General features: G+C 27.4%; 1 protein-coding gene across 1 annotated transcript; it reads right to left on the bottom strand.

Annotated features, from left to right (window-relative positions):
• Positions 1-11,990: 11,990 nt before the first annotated feature.
• Positions 11,991-14,932, bottom strand: LOC131652233 (cytochrome P450 81E8-like). The gene is made up of 2 exons (XM_058922041.1): positions 13,997-14,932; positions 11,991-12,715 (listed from the first exon to the last, which is right to left on the bottom strand). The coding sequence occupies exons 1-2, from the start codon at positions 14,885-14,887 to the stop codon at positions 12,107-12,109; spliced, it is 1,500 nt and encodes a 499-aa protein (XP_058778024.1). The 5' UTR covers positions 14,888-14,932; the 3' UTR covers positions 11,991-12,106.
• Between the last annotated feature and the right edge of the window lie 2,425 nt (positions 14,933-17,357).

Here is a 17,357-nt window from a genome sequence, read left to right as displayed (position 1 = left end):
TTTATCAGAAAAATTTTAATATATTATCTTAAAAAAATTGTATCTTAAATTAAAATTAATTTTCAAATAAAAATATTAGTAAAATATGATTGAATTCATACATTATTTTAATTTTAGTTTCTTTAATTGTATAAAAAAATATAATAACATGTGGATTCGTACGAATTATGATATGTACAGCCGTGCATTCGTACGGGGTACTAGTGTGTTACTTGTATATGTTTCTAAAATGTAGTAAGAATGAAAAAACCGAAAGATAAAATTATTTAACCATATCAGTACCCGTATGTTTGTTATTATTTAATATTTAAATCAATAACTTAATATCAGTACCATATGCACGTATCATATCAGTACCCATGTGTTCGCACGGCGGGTACTAGTGTGGTACGCATGTTTGTTTTTAAAATATAATAATAAAAACAAAATTGCTTTGCAAAAAGAGTTTATTATTTTTAAAAGAAAGACATATTTTGATTTATATATGTATCATAAATATAATTTTCCCATGTATAAAATATTTGAATGAATAGCATATTTTGTTGTATGTAATATTATTTTTGTTTTGATATTATTTATAAAAATATTTGGATCAAAAGACAATTTATTCTCATTTACAAAAAAAAAAATATATATATATATATATATATATATATATATATATATATATATATATATATATATATATATATTACGATTCACTTATTAATTTTAAAATAAAAATATCCATTAATAACATATATTAGTAAAATGTTTACATTAATATTATATAGCTCGATTTTCCATATATAATCTTAAAAATATTTTTTATTAAATTAAAAATAATTTAAAACAAAAATATTATCAATGTAAAAATAAATAATTATAAAACAACACATTTTTTCCTGTATTTGAATTCATACATTATTTTAAATATAATTGATTTTATTTTTTTAATTGTATAAAAAATGTTATAACCCATTGGTTAGCACTAATTCTGGTTTAGATACCTGTGTGTTCACACGGTTATTACTATGTTATGCATATTTGTTTTTAAAATTTAATAAGAATGTATAATAAATGTAATAACTTGTGGATTCGTACAAATTCTGATCTATATAAATATTATTTTTATTTTTGAATAATTTACAAAAATAATTTAATCAATAATAAACTTGTTTCAGTTATTATTTAATTTTTTGATCAATAACTTCATTTTTTCCGTTGCATAAAATTTTCATATTATGAGAAAATAAAATTTATTGAAATTTCAAATAAATATAATTGTCATATTTAAATCAATAATTATATATTAGTTTTATTTTTGAAATATTAAAATAATTAAGAATATTTCATATTATCATCCAATTTTTATACTATTTAATTCATACATTACTTATGTATCTATTTAATATTGCAATACTATACTTTATAATCTTACCAATTTTTATATTATAATACATTTTCTTTCGTAATCTATAATTTTTAATGCATTTCACCCGTCTTATTATATGACTCATTCTATTAGTATTTATATTGAAAGCCATTTGATTCATTTATATTGTATGATCATTTTATACCAAAAAAAAAGATTTTATAATTATTGATTTAGTTATATAAATTTCAATTAATAACATCCTATATATATTAAACATAAATATATTCAATTGAATATATTATTTTGGTACATTTTTACTTATCATAAATAAAATTTAATATCATTTATTTTATCATAATATGTTATAGTATTTGACTAAAAAAAATTATTATTTTAAAAAAACATATTTTTAAAAGAAAAAAAATTGTTTTACCAAAATTATTTTACATCAATAATATATATTTCAATTTTACATATTTTATCTTCATTTTGTTAAATCTCAATTAGAAAAAATAGTAATTTTTTTGTAACAGAAACAATTTTAGTTGAATTTTCAATTACTTAGACATGAAATAACCATGTTTAATAATAAAGATGATATTTTTAGTATTTAGTATTTAAAAATATTTTTTATAACTAAATCATACCAATATATATATATATATATATATATATATATATATATATATATATATATATATATATATATATATATAAAACATAAAATATAAAATAAATTAACAATTAAATTGGCTATTTCATTATAAGCAATCAATTAAATTGAGTATTTAGTATTTAAAAATATTTTTTATAATTAAATAATACAAAAATAAAAATAAAAACTATATTTATAGATACATGAAATAAAAATAAATTAATAATTAAAATGACTATTTCATTATAAAAAATTAGATTAAGCATTTTTTAAGCTTAAATTTGTTAACAATGTATGTTGCATTTAGAAAAGAAATGGAAAAATATTAATTTGAAACTGATTTGATAGAGTGTATCTGAAAAAGAAAAATAGATTGTATGATTTTGATGATTTTTTAGTATAGTTATTATTATAAAGAAAATATTATATATGTGAATATCAAATTTATTGCAAATTATTTTTCTGTAATATATTAAAGATTATAGATTTAAGAGACACAATAACTTCAAGAAATATCATTAATTTTAAAATTATTTTGATGATATGATATATTACTATTTTTTATTGTATGATAGTGAAAAAATGAATATATTAGTTAAACTCTAAAATAAAATAAGCTAGCCGTTTTAATAATTTTACAAATTTAGCTTTATGAAAAAAATTAATTATTATTAGTATCAACGTATTTTTTTTTATAAATGGTATAAAAAATATAACATGACTAAAAGTATATTGACAACAAAATAATTAATGCAATAAAAAATCTTAAGCAGTTTTATTTAAAAAAAATCAAAATATCTTAAATTTAAAGCCTAAAATCAAAATTTTAAATATATAAATGAATTAAACACAACAGCTTAAAACAACAAAGTTAACAAAAAGAAAAAGAAATCTTGATAAAGAATAAAATTGATTTATTTTGGATGTAAGACCGTCAATAATTTAATTTAAACACTAATCATAGACCTGTCAAAATGGGTTAGCCCATATGGGCCGGCCCGCCAGGCCCGAAAAATCATAGGGTTTGGCCTTAAAATTAGAGCTCATATTTTTCAGGGCCTTTTTAGTTCAGTCCTGAAAAGTCTGCTTCCCATTAGGGCTAGCCCATATGGGTCGTGGGTAGTCCATTGGACCCGCATAATTATAAATTTTAAAAAATATATATTAATATTTATATTATCTTACGCCAAAATAATATATTGATTTTTCTCACTTCACTCAATTTTATATCTATTTTATTCAACCTTTCTCTTTTAAATGTTATACATTAATATATACAACATTTTTTCATTGTATTATATTAATTTTTTTCTTATAATAAATATTCAAATATTATTTTATACAATTTAGACATATATTGTATTTAGAAACACATTATAGTATTTATAAGAGATAATATTTTACTTTAAAATATATTATGTTTAAAATAACATAATTTTTAATTTTATTTATCATAAATATTATGGAGTTTTTATTTTAATTTTTTTAAATAAAAAACTCATTTAGGGCCAGGTAGCCCGAAGCTCATCTAGGGCAGAGCTCGGGTAGTAAATCTCGAGGCCATATTACATTGGGCCTTTTTGGCCCAGCCATAAAAAACCCAGGGCCCGTCAGGGCTGGCCCGTTTAGGGTTTGGTAGCTCATATTGATAGCTCTAACTAATCACACTTATAGAGACACGAATTAAAAATGCATAAAAAAAACTTAAATTAAATCATTATTGATAAAATAATAGAAAATCGGGATTCCAACATTTTATAAAATGTTAATAGAAAAAGCTGTTACAAAGAGGATTAATTAGCCATTGCATATTACCAACATTGAATACATTTTCCATGAAATTATGCCACTTTAAATAGGGCATAATCTCAAAATATTATCACCTCTAACTATTCACACAAACATAAAAGAAAAAAATTGTTCTGTAATTGCTCCTTCTTCTGTCTATTCTAAAATGGACGTTAGTTTGTCATTGGGCATAAGTTGTGTACTTTCACTGCAATTGGTATTCAAAATAAAAAGGAAATTAATAAATATTGTAATGGAAGAAAGAAATTCTAAGAAGCATGTTTTGAACTATTTATCCAGATTATACAAAGTAGAAAACATCAAAATAACAAAAGCGAATTTTGAATGATTTTCTACCCCTAAAACTGAATTCAAAAACTTAATTACTAACAATCAAAAAAATGAATACCTCCATTTCGTGTCAGAGAAAAATTAACGTGATATTAGCAGTTCCAACAAATACAATTTCATCGTTTAAACTTGAATTTAAAAGCAATCAAGTTGTGGATCTGCCTAAAAAAAATACATAAGCAAACTAATAGAGAGAAAGAGAGAAAGGATGATATAAGAAGAGAAATGATGATATAAGAAGGAAAGTGGAAGTGGAAGAGATATTTTTGAAAACATAAAGCGAGTCAGTGGGAAAGTAATGTAGCATTAGAAGACCAAAGAATTTGAAAAGTTTATTTGAAAAATACAAACCACATTAATCAATAGGATAATTTTAATTAATATTTTAGTATTTGTTTTATCCTAAAAATAATAATTGATTATCAGATAAAAAAGGATGAAATCGACTTTTCCAGAACATATTGTTTTCTTATAGGGTAGATTTTGGTTTGCTTATATCATTAATACATAATTGTTTAAAAATGAAATTTCATTAAAATAATCAAAGTTGAGATGATTTTAACTGAAAAAGTTGAGATTCTTTTTTAATTGAAAAAGTTAATATACGGTTCAGTAACCTTGTTTTATTTTAATGTATAGATGTATAGATTTTTTTATTATATCTGCCACTTTATTTATCATAATTTATTTATTATATTTTGAATAGTTAAACACATGGGCATCAACATGATTTAAAAATAATTTTGTATAAATACACATTGAAAATAATATTAATATATTTTTTTTGTCTGATTTCTGTAACACCTCATGATATTGTTAAATTGAATAAAAAATTATTATTTTTTATGAATTTTAAAAAAATTTGGTTGTTTGAAACTTTTGATAATAATAATAATAATAATAAGGACACAAGAACCTTAGTGCACTTGCAGATTTGAATGCACTTGCAGTGCCATTGCATTACAGACACAAGAACCTTAGTAGTTAGTTCTATTAAATATATTCTTATTTTCATTGTCGTAGTCATGACTTATTTGTGTTGCTTCTTAGAGTAATTCCTTGTAACTTGTATTGCATGGGTAAAGCATGGAACTTCATTTTTAAACTAGATTTAACACTTAATCTCACTATTTTAGTACTAATATATATCTTCAAATATATCTTTCAATAAATTTTATTTTATTACTTAAATTTACATTTTTTAATTTCTTTTATTTTATCTCATAAGTTATGTATAAAAATTAAAGAGCATATAAAGATTAATGTTCCGCCAAAAAATTAAATTAATATTTTATATTAAAATATCAATAAAAAATATTACATTTTAATATCATGTGTTGATCCGCTTTGAATTATTTAGAATAGGTTTTTTACTTCATTTCTTCTTACAATTTTTTATAACTAGGTGTATGTCATGTGCAATCCAATCCTGCAGCTCTGCACAAATTTTAACAATGCTATACTTAAAAAATTACATTTTCTAACTCTAAAATGTAGATGATTTAAGAGCTTTAATTTGTATCTAGAGAGTAGCTTCATAAGAATACAACTTCTTTTTCTTTTAGCTGATTTTTAACTTACTGCTAAAGTTGGATTTGACTTGCATACATCTTTCTAATACCAAAATTTGTTCTTTTATTTGGAGCTACCTTAATTATAGCCTTTATAAACCTTTCTGCTGGGTGGACTACTTTTCATTTTGAAACTACATTAATTACATCCTTTTTCTATTTCAGCATTTCTTTCTATTGCTTTATGATACAACTTATTTATATCCTACAGCGAGGAGTAAATATATCACACTTCTTACCATCCATTGTGCAATGTTTTTTACTGTTGTAACACATTCATCATGCTAGTTGTAAATCTAGGTCTGCACTATCTTATTGCCTATTGGATGTGACACACCCATCCAGCTTTATGTATAGGTACTGAACTTATATTTTTACAATCCTTGCTTGAACAAACTCTTCTTATACTACTATACCTCAACACATTATGCTTTTCCTTGATTCCTGTTACATGTCCTGTCACTATCCTAAGGCACCTAACCGTATTTTCTTATACATTATAAGTTGACATAGTTAAACTTTTGGAAAGGGCACATAAAATATCACCAAATTGAGTATTTCCTGTGTTGCTAGCTAAGTAATTTCCTGCTATACTGTCAATAATCATTATGGTTATTTCTACTACTTAGTTCCATCTTAAATGTCCTTCTCTAAATTCAATTCGTTTTTAACTTTTTATCCAACTATTCAATATATTACATATTCCATTCAACATGTTATTATATTATTAATCTAATCATTGCAGCCCTTTTTTTAAGGTTATCTAGCATTGACATTATATACTTTATCTCATGTTATATTTGTATCTCTTACATTATTTTTTCTAAAATTTAAGAAATGAATGAAAATATCTTTAAATACAACAATGCCAGTATTCATACTTTGGTTTTTATACGTGAATACTACAAACTTCTCATGATGCTATTGTGGATTAATATTCATAGATCCTACTGTATTAATTATTTCTCTGCTATTGTTGTTTTCTTGCTGTTACGTACGACTACCCTTTACATTCTTATTATCATGTTTAATAACAAATTTGTCACAGAACAAATTTGAGGACATATATTTAATTTCATAACAATTTGCTTGACATTTTCCTGTAATTTCTATACTATTCTATTCTATGCACTATCAATGCCAACATTCTATTTTTCTATAATATTATAATGTTGATGAGATTCAAAGCCAACATTGTATTTTTCTAGATTTGACTTAATCATGGTGATTAGTTGCATCTCACATTCTAAAGCAAAATTTATGAATCCTCCAGTCAGAGGCTGAATTAAGAAAGAAACTACTAAGAAAAAGTTTTTCAGTTGAAGAGTAAATTTTCAAATTTTATGCCAATAACTATTGGATGCAAAACCATTAACAAGCATAGCCATGAAAAAAAAAACATGGAAAACCAATGCGTGAAAATTCAGGGCACAACAATTGAGTCAGTATTTAAGAAATGAAACACTATCCCCAATAAATAATTTAGTGTCCAAACTATTGGTCATTTGGTTGAATTTTTTCTTTGTTACGTTATTGTAAATTTTCTTATAATCTAATGAACACTTCTTAATTTTCTTATAAGGCAATTTTATCTAATCCTATAAATTTTGTCAATGAAACTCACTATTTTCACGGGTCACTATCACCACAATACATTTTTAACCTTTAACTCAATAAAAGATTATAGAGTTTTAAGTTTTAAGTTTTAAGTTTTTACCAATCATGTATTTGAAAATTTATAAATTTTATAACAAATCCTTAGGTACTAGACCCGATGTAACTTTTACTAACTCCTGCGAATTTTATTACTAAAACTCACTATTTTCACGGATCACTATCATCACATTACCTTTTTTTATTTTATTCAACAAAATATTTGTAGATATTTATAGTTATCAGTAATATTTTGTAATATTTCACTTCCGAGGATGATGTTTCACATTAACATTTTTAAGTATATTCTTAAGAACAATTAAAGTATATCATTTTGTTTGTACTATATTATTCACATTAAGATATGAATTACCCGTGCGTTCACTATATTATTCACATTAAGATATGAATTACCCGTGCGGACGCACGAGTCTTCTACTAGTTTTAATTAATATTTTAGTATTTGTTTTATCCTAAAAAAAATAATTGATTATCAGATAAAAAAGGATGAAATCGACTTTTCCAGAACATATTGTTTTCTTATAGGCTAGATTTTGGTTTGCTTATATCATTAATACATAATTGTTTAAAAATGAAATTTCATTAAAATAATCAAAGTTGAGATGATTTTAACTGAAAAAGTTGAGATTCTTTTTTAATTGAAAAAGTTAATATATGGTTCAGTAACCTTGTTTTATTTTAATGTATAGATGTATAGATTTTTTTTATTATATCTGCCACTTTATTTATCATAATTTATTTATTATATTTTGAATAGTTAAACACATGTGCATCAGCATGATTTAAAAATAATTTTGTATAAATACACATTGAAAATAATATTAATATATTTTTTTTGTCTGGTTTCTGTAACACCTCATGATATTGTTAAATTGAATAAAAAATTATTATTTTTTATGAATTTTAAAAAAATTTGGTTGTTTGAAACTTTTGATAATAATAATAATAATAAGGGATGACAAAATGGATCGTGGCCCGCCAGATCAGCCTGCTCACCCGCCAAAAATTGGCGGGTTGTTACCTTGGAATTTTCAACATAGTTATTGCCACAAACTATAAGGGTCAACACCCTAGAATAAAGGAATAGATGTTGGTGATTTTCGACCATGATGGTTCAGTCGACTAGGTTGCAACCAAGATTACCATGGTCGATCTTGAAAGAATTGTGTGCAGTCGTCGAAGCAAATATTTCATCAATTTCAGTCGAATTCCCCTACTAGGGGACCAAGGCACTATGAGTTTTGGGACTTAGAGAAATTTTGTTGTCTCATTTGTTTTGAAGCAAAGTCGAGGCTAACTTGGAGGATAAGAGAAGACGGTTTCTTAGAAGACACGTGGAGGTTTCTGAGAGTGAAGGTTGAATGAACCTAGAAACAAGTCTGAGTGTGTGTTATCGATCATTATTGACAGCTATTCTTACGATCTCTATATATGCATATTTCTTTTTCAGTTTTGGAAGTCCATAATTCTTACATTCCTTAAAGAAACTCAAAGTAACCAAGTGACAGCGAGAACATAGTATTACTTGAATAATGTATGTATGTGTTTCATAAATTTCAAGCATTTTACTTTTATTGAAAAATTTACAGTCTTTATGTTTTTCCTCATTATATTTGTCATTCTTTTTTTCCTTTTTGACTGTTCTTTGAATTTAAGTTCTATTAACTTAAAACATACAAAAATCCAACGGAACATTAGTATTATGTCCTAGGATTACTAGTCAATCCCGCAAGTAACCTTTAAGACATAGACTAGAGGTTATTTACCAAAAGCAAGGATAAAAAAATTGGCACACCCGGTAGGACCTTTAAGTCAGAGTTATTTGTCTTTTAGTTACTTATAAAGATTTTTTTGTTCTCAAATGTCTAAGTCTTAGTGTGTAGGAGATTAAGGAGCGATAGAATTTCAAAAGACTACCCAATAGGATGAAAAAAGTACACTAGGATGGAAAATCTAAGAAATAATAATAACAACAATGGAGAACAACCAACTAATAATACTGGGGAAGGAACAATCGCTGCAAATTCGACTGAAGCAATTTCTTCCACATCTATTACAACATCTTTACCGTCGATGATGCAAATTTGGGCGACATTACCCCCAGCAACGATGCAGAGTCATCTAGTGACTTCCAGGTCGTTGATGCCTAGTGATTTTAGGGCCTTTTATGCTTAGTTTCACAATGCCTTTAAATGGTTGTGAACAACCTTATGGCATGCTAACATCAATGATGGCAGGCTTATATAATAACTTTTTGAGATTTGCTGAACAAGTGACAACCACTTTTTCACTGTTATAGGGGTCAGGGTCGACCGCTAACCACTTAGGTCGAACATTTGCACCTACGGAATGGGTGCCTCGTCTCAGGCGACCCCAACTCTTACTAATAATTCATTAACAGGACTGAGGCAACAAATGGACGAAAGTAATCATGATATGGTTAATATGCTAACCCAAAAGATGGGTATAATATTTAACCCCTTGATTCAAAATACTAATCAAACGAATCAGCAGTTGGCAGTACAAATGAATCGAATTGTTGACTTCTTTGGCGCCCCCAAGCGCCAATTCAACGAATTAGACCAATTGTCCCGCCACAACTAACTAGGTTGTAAAATTAAGGCATGGTTGAAGAAGAGACAGTCAACCACAATCAACAGTTTGTTCCCTTGTCATACCCCAATTTTTGACCCTAATATTATCCATTCATTTGCATTCTAATCATTGATCAAGATCACAATTTTAAGGGTTGTTCTTTAGATGTTGTGTTCGCCTTATCTTTAGGAGGGACCATCAAGGACCTATATTTTATCTTGTATATATATATATATATATATATATATCACACTAACCAAAATATAAAATATATCTTTGTCTTAAATGTTTATTATTGCAAGGTAGGTGTTGAAGCAAGTGCATCTACACCTCTCCTAAATTAGGGTTTTGAAGGTAATCTTCAATTAACTGAGCATTCAAGGAAGCTAAATGGATTGAATTCAAGAGGGAATTATTATTATTATCAAGTGTCATATTCTAATCATCTCCCCACTTCATTTGGTCAAGCTCATCTCAAGATTGTGTGGATTGATTCATCAAGGAACTTCATAGGTTCATGTATTTATTTCCATGCCTTCTTCAACAAGTTTCATCAAGTTATGAACTTAAAAATTAAAGGTGCTTCAAGAGAATATCATTTCAAGGTCTTATGTACCTCCTCATTTTTTATCATGCAAGAAAAGTTCAAAGGATTCCAAGTTGATTCAAGAAGATAGACCTAGTTGGATAAGTTATAGGTTCTATGGTTAGAAGGCCACAACTTTCTCAATTTTCAATGTTTTTGAGTGCTTCTTTTTGTAAAATACTCTCTTTGACATCACCAAAAACTTCACTTCACAAGTAAAGAATAAATTTTGTGAAGAAAGTCATCAAAAGTTAGAAGACATTACAAGTCTCATTTGAAAGTTAAGAAATTGTGTACCAACTTCAAAGGATCATAACTTGTTCAATTTTTTGTCATCTTGAACCCATTGTTTTTGCATAGTAATCTTGAGTGAGTATACTTTGGTCCATATTTGAAGTTAAAAAGAAAAATATAAGTGGAAGATCATGTTTGAAGAGAAAACATTATAGGTCATGTTGGTGTGCCTAGGGTTTCAAGGCATATTTGGTGTGCAAGGCTGTCTCAAGGCCAAATGATTCAAATTTCATTTTCTCATGCATAAATTTTGTACTTGAGCTTATTTTTCCATTCTCTACAACTTTCATGTTAGGACGTTTGGCAAAATCAAACTCTAAGATACACTTTTGGCATATACATCATGGTGTTTGATGAAATGACTTCGGGCAAATGCCTTGTTTTTGTCCAAGATGCCAAGACTGTATCTCTTGATTCATGGCACCAATGAAGTTTATTATTTTTGCATCATGTTTATCATAAATAGAAGATCATTTGGATCAAAGAAAAATGAAAAATGCACAAGCCAATTTTGAGAAGCCTTGATCCAAAGTTGTATTTTCAAGGAGGTCAAAAACTTCTAATTTTTTCTAAGTATAGAAACAGTTTTTTCTATCAACTTTGATAATTTTGTGCTCAAATGTCCAAATGAAACCTTTCTCGGCACATTGTAAACTTTGTAGCAAGATCTTCCAAATGCAAAAGGAATGAGATCATAAAGCCTCCTGCATTGCTTGCCCCGTGGATTTAAAGTTGGTTACTTGAAGCTGAAGATTCCTTCATGATCAGAATTTGAAATTCTTCTAATTCAACTACAAGTCACTTAAACATGCGTTTTTTTGTTTCTAATCAAGTCTAAAAAGCTTTTTAGAAGATGATTAGCAATCAAAACACATGACATTGGTGAGTTTTGAAAGATTTTGATTAATTCGGATATGCATATCCGAAAAAACTTTGACAATTGTTTTTTTAGTGTCTTCGAAGATGCATATCCGAATTAACCAAAATTTCAAAAAAAATTGGGTGTCTTCGAAGATGCATCTCCGAAGGGTATTTTAAAATTTTCTGAGAGATTTTTATCCTATATGGGTGTACAAAGAAATTGTCAAAAAATTTCTATACTTTTCAACAAAACACTAATTATTAAAAGACATCCTTAAACTTATTGAGTAGTATCTTGGAATTACATGCCTAAACATAATTTAGAGATGATTACATCATAAATTCCTTATCAACAAATTTCAAACATTCCCAAATTAAAAATCATCTTTAATCTTCAATGGATGACGCAATTTGCACATCACTTTTAAAGAAATCTTTTTCCCCACAGTGATTCCTTTATCTTCAGCCATGTCAATTTTTTCTTCACCTATACGTTTCCACTCAAAACATTGAATCAATAAGCCCAAAGCCAAGTTCACCGTGCGTTGGGCCAAATTTGCTCCTGGACAAGCCCTTCTACCCGTTCCAAATGAAATTAGTTTATTTGTCTCACCTTCTTTCTCAAACCTCTCGGGCTTAAAACATGTAGGATCAGTCCACAAATTTGGATCTCTATGAATGACATAAGCATTGAACATTACAATTGTGTTTTGCGGGACATTATATTCTTTAATTGTAAGATCTTCAGAAGATAAATGAGGCACTAATAATGGAGCAGCTGGATGTAATCGAAGAGTCTCATAGACAATGCTTTGAAGATAAGGAAGGTTTGGAATATCATGTTCATCTACCAAGTGATCTTGTCCCATGTGATTGTCTAATTCATCTCTTGCCTTCTTTAGTATGTTTGGATTATTCAATAAATTGGCCATAGCCCATTCTAAGGTTACAGATGATGTGTCAGTTCCTGCAAGTAGCATAACCTACAACAATCCAATAAAATATCAATATCAATGAACACAAATGAGAAAAATACTTTTATCTTATTTTATCCTTTATAATTCAATTTAGTAAAGCATTAATGGATATGATTCTCCATTGGCCCACATACTTTATTTGCATCTATAATGATGAATGAAAATATAGTTAGCTATCTCTGTTTAAGAAATATATTTTCATAGGTTTCCCACATTATTACAATTAGATGTAATCTTTATACTCTTTTTAGTATTATATTAAATGTCACGTTTTAAATATTTATTCATTTTACATATCTTCATTCATCTATTTTTATTTATTATATTTTAATTGATTTAACTAATTTTAGTAAAGGTATGTTAATAAACTTGTAGATGAAAAGTTTGTGTTGAATGGAATTTTTTTATTTAAAAATTATGCATTAACTTGAGTAAAAATTTATAATTTATCTATTTAATTTCTTCAATACAAACTTTATATTTATGATTTTTAAACCTTTATTAACATTACCCTTTTTAGTAAAGTATATCTGTATATGCATAATATACGTACCGACACAAGTCCATATTTGTGAATTTTTTCTTGCAAGTAGTAACTCTCAATGCCAGATAGTGTCAGTGGTCACACACACAAATGCCACTTACACTTGTCTACGAACCTATATCAACTACTATAATTAATGCCACTCTTATCCTTTAATTCATTACTCTATTATTTTTTAAAGAAATTTGGTACTCCATTGACTAATTCAAGAGAAAAATCAAATCATCCCATTTGTGAAAAAAAATTTTAAATAACAAGGTTTAAAAAAAATTAAAAAAAACAAGTTTTTCAAAAAATTTATCAAAGTGTCTAGGTTTTGCAGGATCTACTGGAGTATATGTCAAATGAATTGGCGCATTGGTACAAAATTAGGTGTATGCGCCAGATGGTTTGACGCCTATGTGGATATTTTTTTTTTCTTTTCCTATTCTCATTACACTTATACGCGAAATGAATTGACTAATTGAGTAACATGTATACCAATGTGCCAAATCATTTGGCGCATACCCCAGGGAATCCCGCAAAACCTAGACATTTTGATAAATTTTCTAAACAACTTATTTTTTTGGTAATTTTATTTTAAACATTGTTATTTAAATTTTTGTTTCTCCATTTATAGGATTCAATAAAATCAGAATAAAATTTGGTATGAACTGATCCAATAATAAAATATTTGGAATCATGATTTCTTCTATGACAACCTATTAAGTACTAAGTTTAAAACAAGTAAAATTACTACTTACCACAATAATTCCTTTGATGATTTCATCTGTGTAGTATTCAGGTTGTGATTGTTGCTGTTTCAAGAGATGATCAATCATAGTATTATTGTTCCTCTTTCCAACTCTATGTTCATCAATGAGTCCTTGTAAAAATGAATCTGTTCTCTTACTTATCCTCTTAAGCCTCTTCTTCAAACCATCAAAATCAAACCACCTTAAAAACCCTAAAAAATCACTAACGTTGTTTGCTCCTCCTACAGCCACAACCTCTTTAATTATCTCTCTAAACAACCTTGCTTCCTCAACATCACTCACATCACAATCATCACCATAGTATCTTTTCCCAGACACCATTCTCATAATAGTATTGAACGTCATTTCTGAAAACATTGGCTTGAGTTCCACTTCTGAGAAACCATTGGAACAAACTTGTGCCAGCTTTTGTATTAGTCTCATGATCTCGTCTCTTCGTATTTCCAAGAAGGAATTTAAACGATGAGACGAGAGTAGCTCGGTTGATAGTATACGGCGGAGATTGCGCCAATGGTCGCCGTAAGGTGCTTGTACTACCGTGGTGTTGTTGTAGCCAATATATTTGCCGGTTAAGAAATGAGGACGGTTCGCTAAAACAATGTCGTGTTTGGAAAAACATTCTTGTGCTGTTTTTAAGGAAGAAACAACAACGACGAGACGAGAACCGAACCATAGAGAAAAGATTTGGCCGTGTTTTTGTGATAAGGTGTGGAAAGTAAGGTGGAGGGGTTGTTTGATTTGATGAAGGTTTCCAATTATTGGAAGAAACGGTGGGCCCGGTGGAAGGTTCTTGAACCTTGTTGCTGTTGTGTGGAACAAGAGCTTCAATGTGATGATAAGGAAAAAGAGAGAGATGAGTATGAGAAAGAAAGTGGTCATTTTTGTGTTGATTGCTATGTTTGTTGCACTTGGCTTGAGTTTATTAGAAAGGAATGTGATGTGGTGATATATATAGTTTGTCTTGTGAAAATAATGGTGCTTTTGATTACGTTTGAGCTTACGTCTTCATAAGAGAAAAGCTATCTTTACACTTTATTTAACACCTACACCGTATAAAGCTTATTCATAATAATTTAACACCTACACCGTATAAAGCTTATTCATAATAATGTAATGTGTATGGTTAGATAAAATTTAATGAATTGTAACAAAAACAGTATGGATTACCCAGAAAGAAAATAAAAGGGTAAACATATATCATTTACTAAGATAGAGTGTCTTTAGATAAAATTGACTAAGTCAAATGAGAAAGTGATTATTATTTTGGAAGAAAAAATATGAGAAAAAAGAGTATGCATTTAGTAAAATATTTTTATATTATAAATTAGGTGTGTATCCAACCAAATCACACTTTTAATTTTAAAAAAATTGATATGACACTACTAGAAAATTCACTTTTAGTGACCGAATTAGAGACTGAAAAAGCTTAAAAATCGGTCACTAAAACGTTTAGCGACCAATTTAACGACCATTACTTTTCGGTTGAAAAATCGAACTTGTGACCTCCGCATATTTCACGAGAACCTGCCACTACACCACTGAACATATATTGTTATATTTTATATTTAAACATATATACATATAGTTTTATATAAATATATTATATATTAAAACAATAAAAAATATGAAAATTTTAGTCAAAATTAAAAATTGAAAGAGAATTAAAATCTTTAAAAAAATGGAAAGGAAATAGAAACATAATAAAGAGGATTAAAAATTGAAAAAGAAAACAAAAAATATTAGTGACCGAAATTTCGGTCTCTAATTTATATATAAAAATTAAATTGTATATACAAATATTTGTTGTGACCGATTTAGTGACCTCTTAAAATTGACTCATAAATATCAAATTTTGGTGGCTAATTCAGTCACTGTAGTGACCAAAATTTCGGTCACAAAATCTTAGTCTCTAAATTGGTGGCTAATTTATTTTAGTGACCGATTTAGTGACCTTTTAAATTTTGCTCATCAATGTCAAATTTTGGTGGCTAATTCGGTCACTACAGTGACCGAAAATTTTCGGTCACTAAATCGGTCACTAAAAGCGAATTTTCTAGTAGTGTGACATGACACATTGTTATAATTATATTGGATGATGCTGTAAAACTAGTTTACATTGATAGTGCACTATCTTTAATTTCAAAAAATATATGTGAAAAAAAGTTTAAGAGTAATAAATAAAAATTAAAAGTTAGAAGATTCAAATCTAAATATAATTTTTTAAATTATTATACTTAAGAAATGAGTTACAAAATCACTATAATACTTTTATTTTTTTAAAATAGTTAATAAAGATATGGATGTCGTGCACGAAATAATATTTTATCTATATTAGTGTTTTAAAAATCAAGTCAAGAATCAGAAGGATCACCAACCTGATTTGATTATTGGATCGGATAAGCTATTAAATCAGTGAGAATTATTCAGAATCGACAAAAATTGATAAAACCTTCGAACGAGCAGTTTTAAAAAATCGGTGGGTTAAATACTTGTTTTTTCAGACAAAACTATATTATTTTAATTATTTTTTAAAAACAAAAAATAAAATTATAATATAATTAGACTTTCTTCAAGTAACAACTTTTTTTCAAGAAACATCAATGTCATTCTCATAGGAGGTCACAGAAGATTCGTGAAGTTGCATTGCCTCTGTCTCCTAAGGATTATGTTTTGATTGCACTGTCTTTTAGTTTTTGGTTTGTTTATATCATTATTGAGTCTCCTCTCATGATTGCGCATCTTAGAGTTACGTTTTTAATCAGTTTTTACACATACATAAATCAAACTATTTGATTATAGTGCAAGCAATATGCTTCTATTCAATTTGTTAAGTTTTTTAATTTAAAACCTGATTTAAAAATGGTTCAAGTCATGACAAGTTTGGAATCTCAAAAATACCTTACGTTTTGCAAAATTTTATGTTCTTGAAGTGTAATTCGAATCACACTCTTCCATGACTCGAATTAGTGTTACAAAATGTCATAGAATTGTTCACATGGTGTCATAATCCGAATCACAAATTGCTTGATTGGAATCTGGCACAATATGCACGTTTTGGGATTTGGTTTTGTAAGTGTGATTCAAAACACACTTTTTTATGACTCGTATCACTAAAAGCATGTCCCAAATCACATAGTTAGTTTTTCATGTTTCTTGATTTTTGTTATTCAAATCACTTTATTCTTTCACTTGACTCATACTCTTTGCTTATGACTCGAATCAAATAGCATTTTTCTCTTATTCTATGCTACATCTCTAACACATATAAAAACCATTTTTCTTAAACCTATTCACAATGTTTAAAAAAACTTACACATCCACTATTGATTTGAAATTCACAAAACATTTG

The sequence above is a fragment of the Vicia villosa genome, linkage group LG2 (assembly GCF_029867415.1).
Source record: "Vicia villosa cultivar HV-30 ecotype Madison, WI linkage group LG2, Vvil1.0, whole genome shotgun sequence".
In the NCBI taxonomy this organism is placed as follows: domain Eukaryota; kingdom Viridiplantae; phylum Streptophyta; class Magnoliopsida; order Fabales; family Fabaceae; genus Vicia; species Vicia villosa.
This window is presented reverse-complemented; position numbering and strand designations above follow the sequence as displayed.